The sequence below is a fragment of the Amphiura filiformis genome, chromosome 8, assembly GCF_039555335.1.
Source record: "Amphiura filiformis chromosome 8, Afil_fr2py, whole genome shotgun sequence".
Lineage (NCBI taxonomy): Eukaryota > Metazoa > Echinodermata > Ophiuroidea > Amphilepidida > Amphiuridae > Amphiura > Amphiura filiformis.
Genome location: NC_092635.1, coordinates 12,729,072 through 12,748,276, shown reverse-complemented (window position 1 = coordinate 12,748,276; position 19,205 = coordinate 12,729,072). Strand labels below are relative to the sequence as shown.

The window sequence follows — 19,205 nt, the reverse complement described above, 5'->3', positions numbered from 1 at the left end:
ATTTGTCTTTTTGATAAATTCATGTTACACATGAATTGTTTTGAATTGGAGAACAAAAGTTCAAGTGCTTTAGCTCTAGATGGCCGCATGTCAATTTTTCAGCGGTGTTCAGCATGATAAGTAAGCATACAGGGTTAGCTAATGGTGCAGTGCAGTACGGTTGATGATTATCACTGTTGAAAATTGATATGCTGCCCTCTTGAGCTAAAGCATTAAAGCGTAGACCGTGAAGACATGGACGGTCATCTGCAGCACTCCTTTGAAGCTATGATCGTCTCGCCTGAACTCAAAGAGAAGATAGTCTTCAAATCTGCCATCGAATCGATTTATCGTACAAAAGGTCAATAACTCAAGTCTCGTCCACTCAATTGCATTATCAGTCGCAAACCAATGGAATGTTGTGCTATGAGCCTCCATGCAAGCATGACGTGGAGACCAAGGCTTATATAATGCAAAGTGAAACTAATTCACAATGTCAGAGTTACCCGTATTGGTAGATAAATCGCAACGGTGAATATATGTATTTATTTAATTAAATTCAAACTGAATCAAATAAGCAGTTTTTACCGTGGCATTTCTTGTAACTATAATTGTTTTGTGACAACAGAGTTTACTTTGCAGTCGTAACTGTGTCAGAGACAAAGTATGTACTTCCATTGAATGCCGCTTCTTTCAAACACACTAATCCAACAGGTGCGAGCGAGACGTACATGGTTTCAGCATAATGTGAAATTTCCAGATGACCGTCCATCGCTTCACGGTCTATGGTTAAAGGAAGACTCCGGCAATCACAACATTATGCCTTATATGTTAGAAAAATTATTCTCAAGCATGAATGACATGGTTTTATTTTAAACAAACTCATATTGACCATAGAAACAAATAAAATGTGGAATAAATGTAAAGCACTTTGATACATGTGAAGATAATGCATAAATGCCAAAATTTAGCCTATTTACTGTTTTTTTTTCTTAAATGGTGACCAAGAACCAATTCCAAGTTGTTACTTATACATTAACTAGAACCTTTTGTATTTCACCAAATAAGTTGATTCATTAAACCAGTCCATGCTATGCATGTGTAAATACAAGAATTATAGTTTAAAGTTGGATATATATTTGCCCCATGTTTCAAACCATGGAACAAAGTAACAAGTACTATTTGTGAGTTCTTTTTAATCATACTGCCTTTTCTTATTATGTGTTTTATGGGTTTATAAAGGGAAAGATTTTGAAACTCAAAAACTTAATCGATAAGGGTTTGGTGACACGGGAACAAGTAGGGTGGCATAGCAGCTGGGACTGGGGTTCAACTCTAGATGAAGAAGATATCACACCACAGGTTTTACTATATGCAACACAGAATTAGAGACAGAGAACCGGGACTCGACCGACATCTTGATACAGGCATGGAGAAAAAAATTGGGGTATTCGGTTTCCCTCGGAATGCGCTCGAGGTAATGAAAGCGCGACATGGATGATGGGTGCATTTGAGAGACGCACACAAATACAACCTGCACGCGATACCAAGACGCTAATGATGAGTCGCAGAATTGTTTTTCGTTCGTCTCTGCGCTTCATCGGCAAGGACCCGAATACCCCCAATTTTCTCCCCATAGCTGACGGCGCAATTGTACGTAGCGGTATAGGGAGTCCCGGTTCTCCTTCTCCAATTCTGTGATATGCAATTATCATATTATGTAGATATGCAAGTCATGAATTGTATTAGAAGCAAAGATAGCCTTTTTTGTTTGATGTTAGTCTTATTAATCAATATTGGGACCAAAGAAACAATACAAATATGCTTGTAATTTTAGGTCTACAATATACACTATCCATTTTCTTGTCAGTGCTGTCTACTTTCACATGAGCTTTCACAACACTATGGTTGGAACTTTTACTGTATTGTTTTGATCCAAAAAGAAATGAAAATGGGATACAATGTGAAAGTCCATCTTTGTTTGTTGTTTTTCACATTTTTTAAAACATATTATTATGGCAAATGCGTCATGGGTCATGCACTGACCACTATGTGCAGGGTCGCTTGCATGCAGGGTCTTAGCTAGCCACCCGTCTGGCCGTCATTTTAGACGGCCAGTTTGCTCCTGGGACGGGCAAAATTAATGCCTTTGATAGATGCTATATTATAAATTGTATGTTTTGAGAAGCTAATTGCCCTTTTTAGTAGACCCAATTTGTAGGACAAGGCCATATCAGCACATATTTGAACTCTTTGAACCCCAATGGGCTATAGATGTCTGGTAAATGTTTTAAAGGTCAAATTAGGACAGGCAATTTTATTCAAATGACGGGCAACCCTTAATTTCTAGCTAAGACCCTGCTTGCATGGCATGGTATTTTGAGTTTACAAATGATTCACATGCCGGTTCCAAAATATGGATTGTTTGGTGAAAAAGTTGTATATAATAAAGATAAAGTGAGGCATAACAAAACAAGTTGCTTCTTGATTATAGATATGTAAGTCTATTTTGAGGACTTGGGATTAGGAAAATGGAAAATATTATAATAATAGAGTAATTTGTTAATCTTTATTTGGCTACAGAATGTCATACATATAATTGTCTTTCTTATTTTTATAGGAGCCACCTAACACCACTCGCTATGCAGTAATGAGTACCCGTCTATGGCATACTAACTTAGCTGTGGTACATTACAGTGTGTTCTTCCAGATGTGTAGGGCACATGGCATAGGCTTTGATATCAAGGTAGGTACTTGTACAATATTACCGTAAACGTTCGCCTAATGGTGCTATGGACTCCCTTGACATAAGTGTAATTTTAGGTACAACCTAAAAGTGCCCTACCGCAAAATTCCCACCAGCAAATAAGGGCACAGGATTTCAGAGGAGGGAGCTCTCTATTTGCACATGAAATTTACCCCAAGGCAAAGGAGCCCAGGTGCGCCATTAGGCGAATGTTTATGGTATGTGTGCCATGAGAGAGATGTTGATCAAGGCCATGTGAAGAGGAAAGGGAGGGAGGAGTGGGAACAAAGTAAGAAAGAAAATAGGAAATCAAAGTAGATGTTACAATATGTAAGAAAGAAAAGGGATGGGAAAGAAGGAAGGAGAAAGGAGAAACCGTGAAAGAATAAAACCGTCATAATGAAATATTTACAGTTCAAGAAAACCTGACAGTATGTCAGTTCCAAATTGAATTACAAATCTATGATTATTTGCTTCTCTTGTCACCATCCCAGGAACGACAAGGTACAGTGTTCACATTAATAGACAACTACAAGCGTGAAGGCATTGGTATGCTCTCTGTAGGGGAAGACCTCCAGGGGGCGCTGGCATCATTTGCGAGAAATCTCTCGGTCATCCATCAAGAAATCTCGGCACCAAATATGCAAGGAATGACAAACTTTAAGGTAAATATATGCAATCAAGTTAATACAGATTTCATCAGAAGTTTGACACTTCTCAGCACAATGCTCTTCAGATCACTGTGTGACATTAGATCTTTGCACTGAAATGTTGGAAAGCTCTCAATAACTAATGTATTGTAAAAGAATGGGGGTTCCGAGCGGTCGGCGCGTGGGCTGGTTATTTAAAACCAGATTTAGATTGAGGCAAAAAATAAACATTGCAAATATTCACACTCCATAAATTGGCTAGTTTTAGAGTGGTTTTACACCAAAACATTTCCATGCACATAAACCAATAAACAAAGATAAATCCCAAAATGCAAACAATGGTATAATTGGAGTAAATTTTGATCACTTCAAAACTGCAAACATATTTTGAACACAAACTTTAACGATTAACAAACAAAACAATAGTATATCACAAGTTCATATCAATAATAAAAGCAATTTATAGTCCGGTTTTCAGTCAAAGTCAGTATAAAAATGAATTCTGTATATTATAGTTCAGCATGTTATTAAATGGTCTCTGGCATATATTGGTGGCGAAGATAAAAATCTTGAAACAAATGTCCTCCAGAAAGGAATAGAGTTTTTAGATTCTGATGATACACGTTGAGGTTCAGGTTCATGGTGATATTCTTTTGCTTTAGAGGAAATATTGCACGACGAACCAGAGGAGATGGGCATCCCAGATGGTGGAGTTGAAATGTCCAAACTCAATGGTTGTGATGATGAGTCCATGGGCCTACCTGTACACTTGTCAACAGCTGGGGTGGATGATATGATAGGAATTTCAACGGTTGAATTAGACATTGAAAGTTTTGTATTGGTGCACATTGATAATTCATTTGTTGAAACAGTTTTAGTGGGTCGTTTACAACCATTTACATATTTGCCATCAAGACCAGTTACATTCACTGCTTCCGGAGTCCGTCCCAAAATATTGACAATATCAAACATGACTATTTCTCCCGGTCCGACACTAGCACATTGGTGTTTTGGGTTCGGTTTAGAAATTCCCGATTTGTGTACAAACACATCTTGTCCATTATCTGTCCTGGTAATGAATCCATAGCCTTTGGTGACGTTATACCATTTCACAGTTCCTTCAACCTTTCTTGCAGTTGGTACTGGTGTATTATCAGATGGCATAGAAATAATAGGAGTCACATGCACTATCTTTGCATTCCTGCATTTACAAGGCTGATGATGCACAAGTTTATTTTCCAGTTCTTTAACTTTGCTTTCCAGTTGCTGTAGTCTCTTGAATAAAGTCTCCATTGTAAAAACCAATGATGATATAAACCGATGACTTGATTCAAAATGAAGGATAAAACAGATGACACAGAGATATTTGTTGCAACAATATATTTATTTTATATGAAAAGTCCTTAAATGCAAAATGGTGGAGGTGGTCTAGCAAGGAACTGGCATGGTGGAGACCAGAGCTAGACTGACAAACATACCAGGTCAAAAACAAAGGGTAGCATTATGCTAATTATAATCTCTACTACAAATTTTATTACCACCAAAACATACAATAACCATAGGCCCTGAGTGGCATTGACCTTGTTAAAGAGATGGGTGGACCTATGCAAATAAGAGCACCATGAGACTGGAAAGTGGAAAGGTCAACTCACATTACATAAGGGGCAACACTAAATAAGCGTCCCATAGGATAACGTGTGATTTTGGCCTACTTCGAGCGCCATTCCTGGGGTCCCTGCAATACTTGGAAAAATAAATTTGGTATCAAATTAAAGCTCTGTTTCTGTAGATTCCAAAACATTTGTCGGCATATATCGATGACCGTTGACTTTTTTCGCTATTTCTGTGCAAAAAATATGGCCTAAAAATATACTAAATTCACCACTCACATTTCAAAATCGGAAGTTGTCTTCATCCGCCACAGAGAATCGCTTTTGAGATAAAAATGTCCGGTTTTTTCTGCATGTTATCATTGAAGACACTTGTCGAATTCATATGAGCTGATATTGAGTGATTTAAAGTGAACATGTCGGTAGATATGGTCGCTACAATCTCATACTCACTATGGACTATATTAGCGAATTTCGTTCTTACATAAAATGCGTAGTGATTTAGTGTTGCGCCCCTTATAAGGATTTAAAAGTTTTCAAAATCCACATTTGTCACTTATTAATTAAATTAGAGAAAATATGTAGCTCAACACCGAAAATTTCATGTCTCTGCGACATTTCGTTCAAGAGAAATGTTGTTTTAAAGATCAGTGCGAAACACGGAAAATCGCATATTTCGACTTTTCCTCCAATATGCGAGAGTTTGCACAAAACTCACTAAACTAGTGACAGACAACAATTTAAGCACGTCTTTGAACCAAGTTTAATTTCATTTATAGATTATCTGTCTTGCCATTTTGTTTTGGAAAGCACTTGTTAATGAGTGTGAAGTATAAACACCTCCCCCCTGTTTCAGCAGTAACAATTATGGTCTTTTTGCATAGGCCTACTGAATATGCAGCAAAACGGCTTCATGCAGATTAACAATGCATATTAACTTTAAAACCCATTTTTGAGCCTTTTTGAAGATTTTTGGATACAATTTGTAGACTTTGCAGGCGCCTGCTCGGCCAATAAAGCATTTTTCCCAATAATAATTCATCAGGGTGACTTTTCGTAATCCTTGTTTATCATCATGATTGAAATAGAACACATTTCATGACGCTGCATTTCTTATTTTACGCCGAAGAATGTAAAAAGAACGCGTTCATAAACGACGGCCGTTACAAGGGGCGCAACACTAAATAAGCGTCCCATAGGATAACGTGTGATTTTGGCCTACTTGAAGCGCCATTCCTGGGGTCCCTGCAATACTTGGAAAAATAAATTTGGTATCAAATTAAAGCTCTGTTTCTGTAGATTCCAAAACATTTGTCGGCATATATCGATGACCGTTGACTTTTTTCGCTATTACGCAGTGCAAAAAATATGGCCTAAAAATATACTAAATTCACCACTCACATTTCAAAATCGGAAGTTGTCTTCATCCGCCACAGAGAAGAATCGCTTTTGAGATAAAAATGTCCGGTTTTTCTGCATGTTATCATTGAAGACACTTGTTTAATTCATATGAGCTGATATTGAGTGATTTAAAGTGAACATGTCGGTAGATATGGTCGCTACAATCTCATACTCACTATGGACTATATTAGCGAATTTCGTTCTTACATAAAATGCGTAGTGATTTAGTGTTGCGCCCCTTATAAGGATTTAAAAGTTTTCAAAATCCACATTTGTCACTTATTAATTAAATTAGAGAAAATATGTAGCTCAACACCGAAACTTTCATTTCTCTGCGACATTTCGTTCAAGAGAAATGTTGTTTTAAAGATCAGTGCGAACACGGAAAATCGCATATTTCGACTTTTCCTCCAATATGCGAGAGTTTGCACAAAACTCACTAAACTAGTGACAGACAACAATTTAAGCACGTCTTTGAACCAAGTTTAATTTCATTTATAGATTATCTGTCTTGCCATTTTGTTTTGGAAAGCACTTGTTAATGAGTGTGAAGTATAAACACCCTCCCCTGTTTCAGCAGTAACAATTATGGTCTTTGTGCATAGGCCTACTGAATAGGCAGCAAAACGGCTTCATGCAGATTAACAATGCCTATTAACTTTAAAACCCATTTTTGAGCCTTTTTGAAGATTTTTGGATACAATTTGTAGACTTTGCAGGCGCCTGCTCGGCCAATAAAGCATTTTTCCCAATAATAATTCATCAGGGTGACTTTTCGTAATCCTTGTTTATCATCATGATTGAAATAGAACACATTTCATGACGCGCATTTCTTATTTTACGCCAAGAATGTAAAAAAGAACGCGTTCATAAACGACGGCCGTTATAAGGATTTAAAAGTTTTCAAAATCCACATTTGTCACTTATTAATTAAATTAGAGAAAATATGTAGCTCAACACCGAAAATTTCATGTCTCTGCGACATTTCGTTCAAGAGAAATGTTGTTTTAAAGATCAGTGCGAAACACGGAAAATCATATTTCGACTTTTCCTCCAATATGCTAGAGTTTGCACAAAACTCACTAAACTAGTGACAGACAACAATTTAAGCACGTCTTTGAACCAAGTTTAATTTCATTTATAGATTATCTGTCTTGCCATTTTGTTTTGGAAAGCACTTGTTAATGAGTGTGAAGTATAAACACCTCCCCCCTGTTTCAGCAGTAACAATTATGGTCTTTTTGCATTGGCCTACTGAATATGCAGCAAAACGGCTTCATGCAGATTAACAATGCATATTAACTTTAAAACCCATTTTTGAGCCTTTTTGAAGATTTTTGGATACAATTTGTAGACTTTGCAGGCGCCTGCTCGGCCAATAAAGCATTTTTCCCAATAATAATTCATCAGGGTGACTTTTCGTAATCCTTGTTTATCATCATGATTGAAATAGAACACATTTCATGACGCGCATTTCTTATTTTACGCGAAGAATGTAAAAAGAACGCGTTCATAAACGACCGTTACAAGGGGCGCAACACTAAATAAGCGTCCCATAGGATAACGTGTGATTTTGGCCTACTTGAGCGCCATTCCTGGGGTCCCTGCAATACTTGGAAAAATAAATTTGGTATCAAATTAAAGCTCTGTTTCTGTAGATTCCAAAACATTTGTCGGCATATATCGATGACCGTTGACTTTTTTTTTTTCGCTATTTCAGCGGTGCAAAAAATATGGCCTAAAATATACTAAATTCACCACTCACATTTCAAAATCGGAAGTTGTCTTCATCCGCCACAGAGAATCGCTTTTGAGATAAAAATGTCCGGTTTTTTCTGCATGTTATCATTGAAGACACTTGTCGAATTCATATGAGCTGATATTGAGTGATTTAAAGTGAACATGTCGGTAGATATGGTCGCTACAATCTCATACTCACTATGGACTATATTAGCGAATTTCGTTCTTACATAAAATGCGTAGTGATTTAGTGTTGCGCCCCCATAATCAGTTTCCAGGCAAGAAAATTATTATGGGATGGCACATGTCCTAAAGCATGACAGGGGTAAAATTGAGAAGTAAACAGACTCTGACTGAACTTGGAACAACTCATGCATTTTTGAGGAAAGAAACACAAATAATTTGCAATACAAGTAAACTTCCAAAATGAAAACATTTGTCACTTCCAGCACATTTATGAGGAAGAATACCTTAATTTATATGATATAACACAAAATAATAGATAAATTAAGTTCAGGTGATGACCTTAATAAAAAGTTTCTAAATTTAGAAATGTCACTTTGTAGAACATTTTTAAGTCCTACCATAATCATGTCTTTCAAAATGACATATCCAAACAACAAAACTAATAAACTTTCAAAATATCAAAAACAAAACAATGCATAATCAAATTCTGCTGATTGCTATTAATTAAATAAATTGGTTGTGTACACAATTAGATCAATATTTTTAATGATCTTCAACCAAAAACAATCATAAACAAGGCTCATTTTGGTGACACCTAAACAGAACAGATTTCAGCCAAACAAAATAATATTAATTAGTGACCAAAGTTGATGACCTTATGGATTTACACTAAGGGCGCATACTACCAAAAACTTTTCAGGGCACATAACACTATAATAACATAAAAATAATACACATCAAGAAACAGCTGATCGTTAACAATGCAGGGTTTTACATGATTGCAGAAATGATGGATTTGACACCATGCGAAAAGAAAAATAAACAAGAAAATTTGGAAAGTTCAAGACATGTCCTTTAGCAGCCCTATATTTTGCGGGAAGAGATCATAAGGTTTTTCAGGCAGACCACACAGAAAATGACCAAGTTTCATGATTGGCGGAGCTCTATACTTCTCCCTAAACACAGTTTAGTCCTTTTTAAAAATCATACTGCAGCCACACTCATGCAGTTCCTTTAATTCGTTATCTAAATTAACCGTCAAAATTCCGTGCGAATAATACCCTAATTTGTCTTAATTACTCGGCCCAAATTTTGTCACAGTATTTATGAATATTTTCAGTCATCCAGGTAGTTGAATATAGTTGTACTAAACTATAAATTTGTTCAACTGGACTCCGACTTACATTATACTGTTTTGCTGGCTACAGTATCACATCATATCCATGACGCATCATCAGGTCAAGTGATTTTGATTTGGCTCTGTGTTATTGATCTGTTACGTAACAGTGGTAGAAGTGACATCACACTTGAGTCTCAATAACTAAACTAAACTAAACTAACATGTGATTTAAATAGAACAGATTGTATTTTATATAATATTTTCTTTTTTTTTCTACCAGAATCAATGGTTTTTGAAATATTTTAGATATTCTCAGAAAAAGTTTGAAGCCACTCAAACATGATGTACAATATTTTAATTGATGTTGAATTCTTTTTGTATCTCCCCAGCATGTGATTGAAGATATTGAAGGCATCTTAGGAACAACTATACAGAATATGGACAGGAAAGAGGAGGAAGAGGAGGATGGGCAAGAGAATGATAGTATGATACAAGATGTGGAATAAGCCTACTAATATTTAAATCAGATATTGTATCTGTGACATATTTATGGGCAATCTTATTACCTTTTTATATCAAGGTGATTCTGTGTGCTCAATATGCAAAGTAATCTCTACCTATAATAAGGCTATGAAAGTTGATCATGAGTTTCCTGTGACCTTCCTGCATCACCTTTTTTATGCCTTGTCAGAATGTCATTTTACAGAAATAATTCATTTGTTTTGCCATTTTTTTGAGAAACTTAGCATATCTTTTCTTTACTTTTGATAGCCTCTTGTAAACAAATGCTTCCTGCGTACAGGTCAATATACCGGATAAGTCAAAGTATTGACCTGCAATTTTCTTGCATTTGACGTTTCTTGGTTGCCATTAAAAAGCCGGATATTTGTTAAATAATGTATTTGCGAAAAATAATGAACAATGAAAGAATCTGCAAAAACTATGTGATGCGAAACTCAAAATCAACTTTCAATAGCCATAGGGGAGAGATTCAGGAAGCGTAACTCTAATACTCCCGATTCCAGAAGAATAAAGCAATTTTTGTGGATTAAAAAATATTATCCTGTTTTACCAAGTGAAACAAAGCTAAATTGTAATACTTTAGTTAAAACTGGCAATTAAAGTCAAATTGTAATATTTAATTAATTTTTGTAAATAAGGGCCATAAACATGCAATTTTCTTACAGTTGCAGTTACAAAATTTAAAAACTTTGGAATATGCTTTATAACTCTTAACTATTGTATGCTAATTATTAATAAGTGCAAAAAATCGAACGGAATCTTGTCTGTTAAAATGAAAGTGCATACCATGATATTAGACTTGGACTTGGTATAAGTCTTCAGACTTGATTGTCACAGCATGCAAAAAAATACCCTAACAATGCATGGGGTTTGGCCCTTCTTCCCAAAAATTGGCAAAATATGAAACTTTAACTTTTATTGCCAGTTAGCTCCAACTAAAGGATTAGGATTGAAGTATGTTTTTTGTTTGGCAAAACAGGATAATACTTTTTTAATCCCAAAAAATAAGATCTGTACTTTACTGGAGATTATCGGTGTAGTTACTGTAGGTAGCTATCTAATAACTGGTTGCATTGGAAGTTTTGTGTTGTCTGATCATGGGCTGTTTTCACAAAGAATTTATTTGAAATTCCCAAACCTGAATCCATGTCTTCATGCAGTAAAAAACACTATAATGAAGGATTCAGAGATTCATAATGATGGTTTTTGGCAATTCATGATGTATTACAAATGTTTGAATTTTAAGCCTGTGATATGTGATCCTATTGCCAAAGGTGTTTCAAATAGAACGCATTGGAAATTTGAGCAATACAATTTTCAATTTTGTAAAAACAACAAATAATCTTAGAAACGGGAAAAAGTGCAGGATATTTGGATGGCAGCAACCTATTTATTAGACGGCTATGTGCCACCTTATGTTTGTATCATTTTACTGCAGTTTTGTATTTTTTTGTACAGTTTACTAAAAAGAAAAATATTTATTTTTATATTAAGTTTAACTAGCTGAAAAAAAAGAGAAACAGATTTAAAAGTTTGTGTAACCATGGTGTAACTTAGGTTACTTTTCATTGGCATTTCTGTGGTGTGTTTTAAGAAGACCTAATGGCTGCAGAGCTGGCCGGGCAGAATAGAAAGGTTTGATAGAATATGGAAACATTGATGATAGGCTGTGTTTTTAGGAAATTTGTGCAAGCAAATAATATTTTTTACACCAAAGTGTTCTCCCTGCTGTGTCCCACTCCATGTGCATAATAGTTTCTGGAGAATTTTCAATTTTTTGTTTGAGAAATCCACAATAAAGGTGATATGTGACTCATCCTATCAAAACACGGCAACATGAGTATTACATAATAATATCCTCCTGTAATGTGATCAGTCTAACAGGACAGGAAAAATCCAAGGTCAGCCAAAGTATATTAGCATTGTTCTGGGACTGAAGTTAAACTGCCTTTCTGCTTTAAAATGACATTGATGTCAGATGTAAAATATTGATTTTATTTCACAAATTTATTATTACCGGTAATTGTTTTATTTTCTCGTACATATTTCTTTAATAATGATACCTTTAAATTAAGGTTTCCTACAACTGCCATATAATGATGGGTCACATATTTCCATGCACAAATGCTTTAATAAACAAAATATTTGCAAAACATTTTTTCATAGGATATTTTTATCACAAGCAAGATGAAATCAATAACACTTATAGAAATCAATCCTTGAAGTTCTAATTGTTGTATCTAACCTACTTTGCAGCTGACTTGACAATAAATTGTGATTTGAAATATAATATACTATAAATCCTGACATTAACAAAGAAGCAATATGTCACATCACCCACAGGAAACAATTTGTCCTCTTGCCTGAGTCAAGTAAGGATTAAAGGTGGATGGTCTGATTGTAAAGCACATTTTCTACCAATGTAACAATGGGGCCAATTGCTAAAACATTCTTATTCCAAGTTTTGAGTTAAATTGCTTCAGTGGTTTTGATTCTAGAAACAAAAATGTGTATAGCTGAGTGCCCATAGAACAGTACATGACTTCAGGGGTGGTAAAAACCGCCATTGGTGCGAACCACCAAAGTGCCATGTTTTTGGTTTTTGTTTATTCGCCAGCAAAGTGGTTACATAACTCCCTGGTAACTGGATCACACACCTTTTGGAATTGGTAATACATGCCATAGACTCTGTGTTGCGATCATTTCGATCGTGGTGCAGAACTCAAAAGCGTGATCCAGTTGACATGGTGATAATCAGATTACACGTAACACTTCGCTGGCGAATACTGCCTAAACAAAATGAACATATTTCAGTACCAAATATAATCTTTCACCTGATACTAAATCTGGAGGGGGGGGGGGGAGATGAGGCTGTCAACCGGTCCACACACCTTTAAAATTACAGCACACTTACAATATGAATTTGTATACAAGACATGATTGTCCCATGATGACAATCCCGAGTACTGGCCTACTTCATGTCTGTGACATTGCAATGGAAGTTGTTAGTGTTACTAAGATCCAGACCCTGAGGCAAAGCATCTCCATAAATAATGAAGAAGCTGCATAATCAAGCTGATGCATGGAAACTGGGTCAACTAAACAAAATATTCAGTGAATTTGTCATTTCACAGATTTATTTTTTTGAAAATGTGATGGATAGAATTCCATACTGCTTTGCCATGAATAGATTTGCAACTAATATAATTGTCAATTTTGCCGAATAATAAATAAATAAATAAATAAATTACTGGCTATCTACCATGATCTAGCTCATAGTTTGGGCTGAATAACAGATGAAAGTTCACACCAGCTTGAGAATCTTGTGGTAAAATAAATAATTAGAAGAGTACTTAATTTTCATATTGCTATAGGGTATAATTGATCATTATAACTTGTGGATAGGCTTGCCAGGCCATGCATAAATGCATGCATAGACAATGATGTTATACACCTATCCGACTTCGCCATTACTGCGGTGTCCCCGATGTAAAACTGCGGTGTCCCGAGGTCGGGGTTCTATCCATTATTTATTGTGTGCTATACAGAATTGTACCCGGAATTGTACACAACAGTGATATTCAATACACAATCATGAGTATTGAATTACGAATTAAATCTCCCGCTCTGGTACATCTGTGTTGCCGTCAATAGAGGGCCAAATACAGTAAACGCTTCTCGGATTGGTGTATAGTCGGTTTGAAATACATAGTTGGCCTAAAAATATATTGAGGTATATTGATTAATTACCATTGGAAATTGTCTTAAGTGAAAAACAATGAATAAAAAAAAAATATATACCGTATCTTCCCTTTTATACAAGGGTTTTTGCATTTGGTCAACACAGATTAAATTATTTCATGTTATTTGGTAATATTTCCATGTTTATTGTTTATAAATTTGCTACACATTTTTCTGTGTAAGTTTTAAGCAATGAAATCAAAACTCGACCGGCGGTTGAACCGCTGGTTGATTTTGCTTTCATCCCTTATGTTATTTTTGTTTACAAATACTGTTTATCTTTTGCCAACCTTCATGCTTTGTTTAGTAAGGTCTAAATGATAAATGTTATGATGTCATGACTACTGAGGGAATAAACATGAATACAGAGGTCGTTTTAAACATGAACGCAGAGGTCATTTAGCAGACTCGGTTTGAAAACTAAACAAATGGTGTTATTTACTTGTAGATACTAACTTTACTTTGGGTGCAGACTGCTGGAAAACCGTATACTTCCCAGCCAAGTCAAAGGCAGTATCCATTATGTTATTATTTATAGATTGTGTATAATTGTTATTATGGGGATAATCTAGTGTAACTGGATTGAGATGTGTTAAGCTCTGTGTGTCCCTTGTTGTTTGTGCCATGGAGAGATTCAATATGTTAATTCAAATGATGTTAGTTATTTATAAATGTAACCAAAAATAAGGATGGCTGAAAAAAAGGAAAGCGATACTTTTCTAAACAAGATTCTGTATTGCAGAAGCAATCTTACCATTACAGTACATTAAAAATGAGTCCAAAAGAAAATAATGGTTAATTCCCATTATTTTTACAGCTTGTAAGCGTTACAATATGGTATTAAATAAAGAAATGTACTAATCCGTCCAGCTAAGAATCCATCCAGTTATAGATTTATTTAAAATGAGAGGAATATAATTGTAAGAAATATGAATTTTCATCATATTTTTATTGTACATATTGTAAATTAGAATGCTATAATTATATGCAATGTGATGTTGGATGAGTATTGAAACCATTAAGGTGTAGTAAAATATGATACCAAAGCCATGCCACATCATTGTAACTAAGCAAATCTATTATGCCAACAATAAAACAGAAATTATGCATAACAGACTATTGTGTGTGTCTAAAGTGGTGATGGGTTATAATAAAAATCTGCATTAAGGCTATTTATGTTCGGGGAGTCTAGCTTCCTCATGTTGCCCAAAAGGCATATATTCCAGTGTTGCTTGTTGAATATTTCAAAACATCAAAAATAATTCATGCCCTCATGAGATGGGGGTGCCTTTGTGTGTGTGTGTGTGGGGGGGTGCTAATTAAATTTAATAAGTAAAAAAAAACCATAATGTACAATCTTAGGTTCGAAAAAAATAATCATTTTCATATTCTATTTGTCATGTTTTACTCCTGTCCCAGCTTATATCTTAAAATCTGTTGCATAATTTCAATAATAACATTTTGACATTACAAGTCCACTCCATGTTATATATCGGCTTAAAATGACAAGAATAATTAAAATCATACATGGCTTTAATACGTACATTATGGCTTTAATATTAAAGTAAAAATATAGGCATATAATATTGTTTAAAATCTTCAGATATGAAAAATCATGCATATCTTTCGGAAGCCCAGGAACCTATGGAGGTAGTTTCCAAGTACATGAACTATATTGGCATCCCTGTCAGTGTTGTAGTCGAGTCCTAGTCATCCGAGTCCGAGTCCTTGGTGTCCGAGTCCAAGTCCAAGTCCGAGTCCGAGTCCCTGCCAAATTCTGATGTCTGAGTCCGAGTCCTCAATGTTCGAGTCCGAGTCCGAGTCCCTATGTATCAAATTCAAGCCCCGGGGTTTTCACTAATACTTTATCAACATAGGCCTATACTTAACCAGAATTTTAGTTCTATGTTATTTTAAATTGTAAATTCATAGTTTGCTAGTCCCACCTAGCATGCCTAGTATTGTTTTGGGGCTGTGCAATAATTATGCGGAGTCCGGGGAGGGTGAAATTGCACAAAATGGTTATCCCCTATATCGGCCTGCCAAAAATCGCTTGCACACCCCTTCCACCTCCCGGCCTGCCAAAATCTTTGCACCCCCCTTTGCACATGTATGCCATTTTTGGGGGATCCCAATTTACATATATTTAGATATATTTTTGCGAGCGCAGCGACCAGGGAAATTTGCATTATGTAAGCGTTTCCGTAATGTTTTTGCATTATGTAAGCGTTTCCGTAATGTTTTTGCATTATGTAAGCGTTTCCGTAATGTTTTTAAGCCTTTTTAGAGCGTTTTATTTGAAAGGTGCCCCTTATGTGCCAAAAATTGCTTGTTCTCCCCTCTCGGCTTGCCAAAATTGCTTCCACCTCCTCTTTCGATCGGCCAAAAAATTTTACCTTCCCCCAATGCTCATAAATTTTGCTCAGCCCCTTAGGTAGCATACCTTGGATGGAAACAGAGTATAAATCACAGACACTCAAGTAACTTATTAGGCTTGTTTTAAAGAGGCAAAAGATATAACAATCAAAATAATTATGACGTCACTACCAAACTTCAGGTGCCAAAAAAAGGGGTGTTGGATCTCGCTATGGTATGGGTATGTGCGGCTGTCAAGGGTCCCTTTTTCAGGCTCTCCGGCAGTTCCTCAAGACCCACATTTGCATCATGCTCCAGTTCATTGAGACTAACACTCTGAAAATTGTCGCTCTTTAGCTCAAATTTGGAAACATTTTGAATTTGTTAGCTCCAAAGCCTATAATTTGGCCCAATTTTACTAGTTCACAGACCTCCACTAAAATGTGTCTAAGCAGTCATGCCAAAACGAATATGAATAAAATCCATTTAATCAATTAAAGATATAACTGAAAGCAATCTTGTTTTTTGGTTGTAGACCTACTTTTATTTACAAACTGAATTTATTTGCATGCCAAAATTACCATGATTACTTTAAATTAATAATGTAATGTGATCACTGATCAAGCATTTTAAGTTTACAATGAACGAAAATAAAAAACCTAAAAAGACCCTATTTTGCTGGACTCGAGGAGGACTCGAAGCCGAGTCCCCGAGTCCTTGGGGTCCGAGTCCGAGTCCTTAGCTTCCGAGTCCAAGTCCGAGTCCTTGAAAAAAGGACTCGAGTCCAAGTCCGAGTCCTCCAACACTGATCCCTGTTGCCTTGCAAGAGTGCACATCGCAAGACAGGTGGCTGAGCTCTGAATGTTAATGACGCTTATGGTAGCTCACCAGTGATCTACTTCTCTCATTAACTTAGTATGGCCAAAGATTTTTCCAAACCAAAATTGAGCCAAATTTGCCATAATCATGATGATTGTAATATCAAATCTCTGGGCAAGATACAGTCAGTACAGCTGTACACCAAAGCCTTTTTCCTATCATCAGGTTTCAATACGAAACAAAGTAACTCCCTTGAAATTTAACAAAAACATTTACACTCATGCTTGAGTCAACTTTGAATCTTCTGTAGCAATATATCATTCCCCTGAGAAAAAAAATCCATAGGTTAACATATTCCTAACTGAACACAGCCAGTGCATAGCAACAAGTGCTGATGTTATGCAATTTAATTTTGAGAACTGTTGAACCATTACTGGGTTTATTACAATGTAGTACTTGTTTTAATGCATTTTCTCATATTTTCAAGTAAGTGACAAGTCATGAAGATAGTTTTTGAAACGTTACACAATTTGCGACCCATTACCACATTGAGAGGGCTGCACACAGTGCAACGATAAAGTTGTGTACTAAAATAATATTAGCTAAGTGAGCAAATATCTCTACAAGAGTTTTCAGCTGTGTTATAAAAGCTAGAATACAAGTATAGTCAGTTACGTTAAAAGGCTGAAGGACACTAGGGACATTCAATATACGGATAGCACTTAAATGCATGTAAAGGGACACTTGCAGGCCATTTAATGTAAGTTATCTCTTACATACACATAAATAAATCTTGGGATGAAATTTTAGCTAACTGAAATATCATGCAGAATGAGAAACTTGTTGAAGTTCTGACCATGACCAAGAGCTGTGTTTCTAATTAAAAGCACAAAGTGCATCACAACCAGGCCTCAAAATAATTTGTTATAACTGCACAATTCCATTCTACAAGTGAAGGTGCAATCAGGCACATAACGTCTCGGTAATTGATACAATTGTCCCAGTGGAAAGCGAAATAACGCCCAAAATATTTAAAATAACTTTCATTCTGTCCAAATGTTACAACCATCAACAACAAAAATAAATCCATGAAGGAATTCTGCCTGCTGCAAATTGCAAGGAGTTGAATTCAAGTCAACTCGGGAGTGAGTGTTGCTGTACTGATGTACGAGAACAGAATACAATTTTTGGCCAATGAGCACAGAGCAACATTGGCTTTTAGAGTCGTACTGTTGCTGTTGTATTACCATCAAGCACTACACCGCTCAGCGGCAAGGCAGTATGAAACCAGCTGATTAGGTGAATTTTGAACTGCAAAGTGTATTGCAATATTGGGGCAAACATTAATATAATTCAATGTATATCTATTCCAAATAAAATGAAATAAATGACTCCAGTCTCTTTAAATCTATTTCTCTTTTAATGAAGTGCCACATATATAATTTATAAATCACAACAAATTCATATATAATAAATAATCATATAAAGAATAGGAATGTTAAGACTGAGACAACTTAGTGCAAAATTAATTCTCATGTTTTCTGTGTAATGAAATAAATAAGTAATATATAGCAATACAGGAAGCCCCCAAATGAATCGTACATTACACCATATTTACCATATCATATCCGGAATTGTACAACTAAAACTATTATGTCATTTAGGAATAAACTTAATGTCTTAATGGATCTGGAATGAGCGTTTTGAGCGTTTCAACAGTATTTTTTGTGGGACATGAGAGCACATCAGACATGTCGAATTGCATTCTGAATACGAAGAATGTCTTTCTGATATCAAATAATTTTCATTTCCAAACGTTCACACCCCACTTTATAGATTTATAGATGCTTCTGTTCATTGTTGTTCATATATTTTAAATGTGCTTTTCTTTTACTATCAACATTCAAACAGTTCACCATTGTCCACTTGACATTTACTGATGTTTTAGGTCTTAATTGTATTACTTACAGATTTTGAGAAAGCTGAGAATAAGCGTGAAAATAACACCAAATTTGTTTTCGTAGCACATCTAATTGGGCATCTCATCCAAAAACACAAAATACTCAATTTCAGACTGTTTCTTTAAGGAATCGGATAGCAATTACGTTTGCACAGTATTTTTTTGTTGGACCTGAGAGCACATCAGACACACCAAATTGCATTCTCAATATGAGGATTATCAAGTAATTTTGATTTTTAGACATTCATGATACAATACAAATTTTATGGCAAATTATTAAAAAATGATATTTTTTATGTTTTTGATATTTAGCAGCCCTCAAAATAAACTTTACAAACCTATTGATGTACTTAATAATATTTTTTCCCCAAAAGAC

The 19,205-nt window shown here is 35.5% G+C and overlaps 1 protein-coding gene across 1 annotated transcript in view; it reads left to right on the top strand.

Moving 5' to 3' along the window:
• The window catches only part of LOC140158631 (IQ domain-containing protein H-like), a 32,048-nt gene extending 21,913 nt beyond the window's left edge, over positions 1 to 10,135 (top strand). The window contains exons 19-21 of the mRNA XM_072181794.1: positions 2,600 to 2,725; positions 3,220 to 3,390; positions 9,822 to 10,135. Of these exons, the coding sequence (XP_072037895.1) occupies positions 2,600 to 2,725; positions 3,220 to 3,390; positions 9,822 to 9,938 (414 nt within the window). The 3' untranslated portion in view covers positions 9,939 to 10,135. The remainder of the gene's footprint in view (positions 1 to 2,599; positions 2,726 to 3,219; positions 3,391 to 9,821) is intronic.
• The last annotated feature ends 9,070 nt before the right edge of the window (positions 10,136 to 19,205 follow it).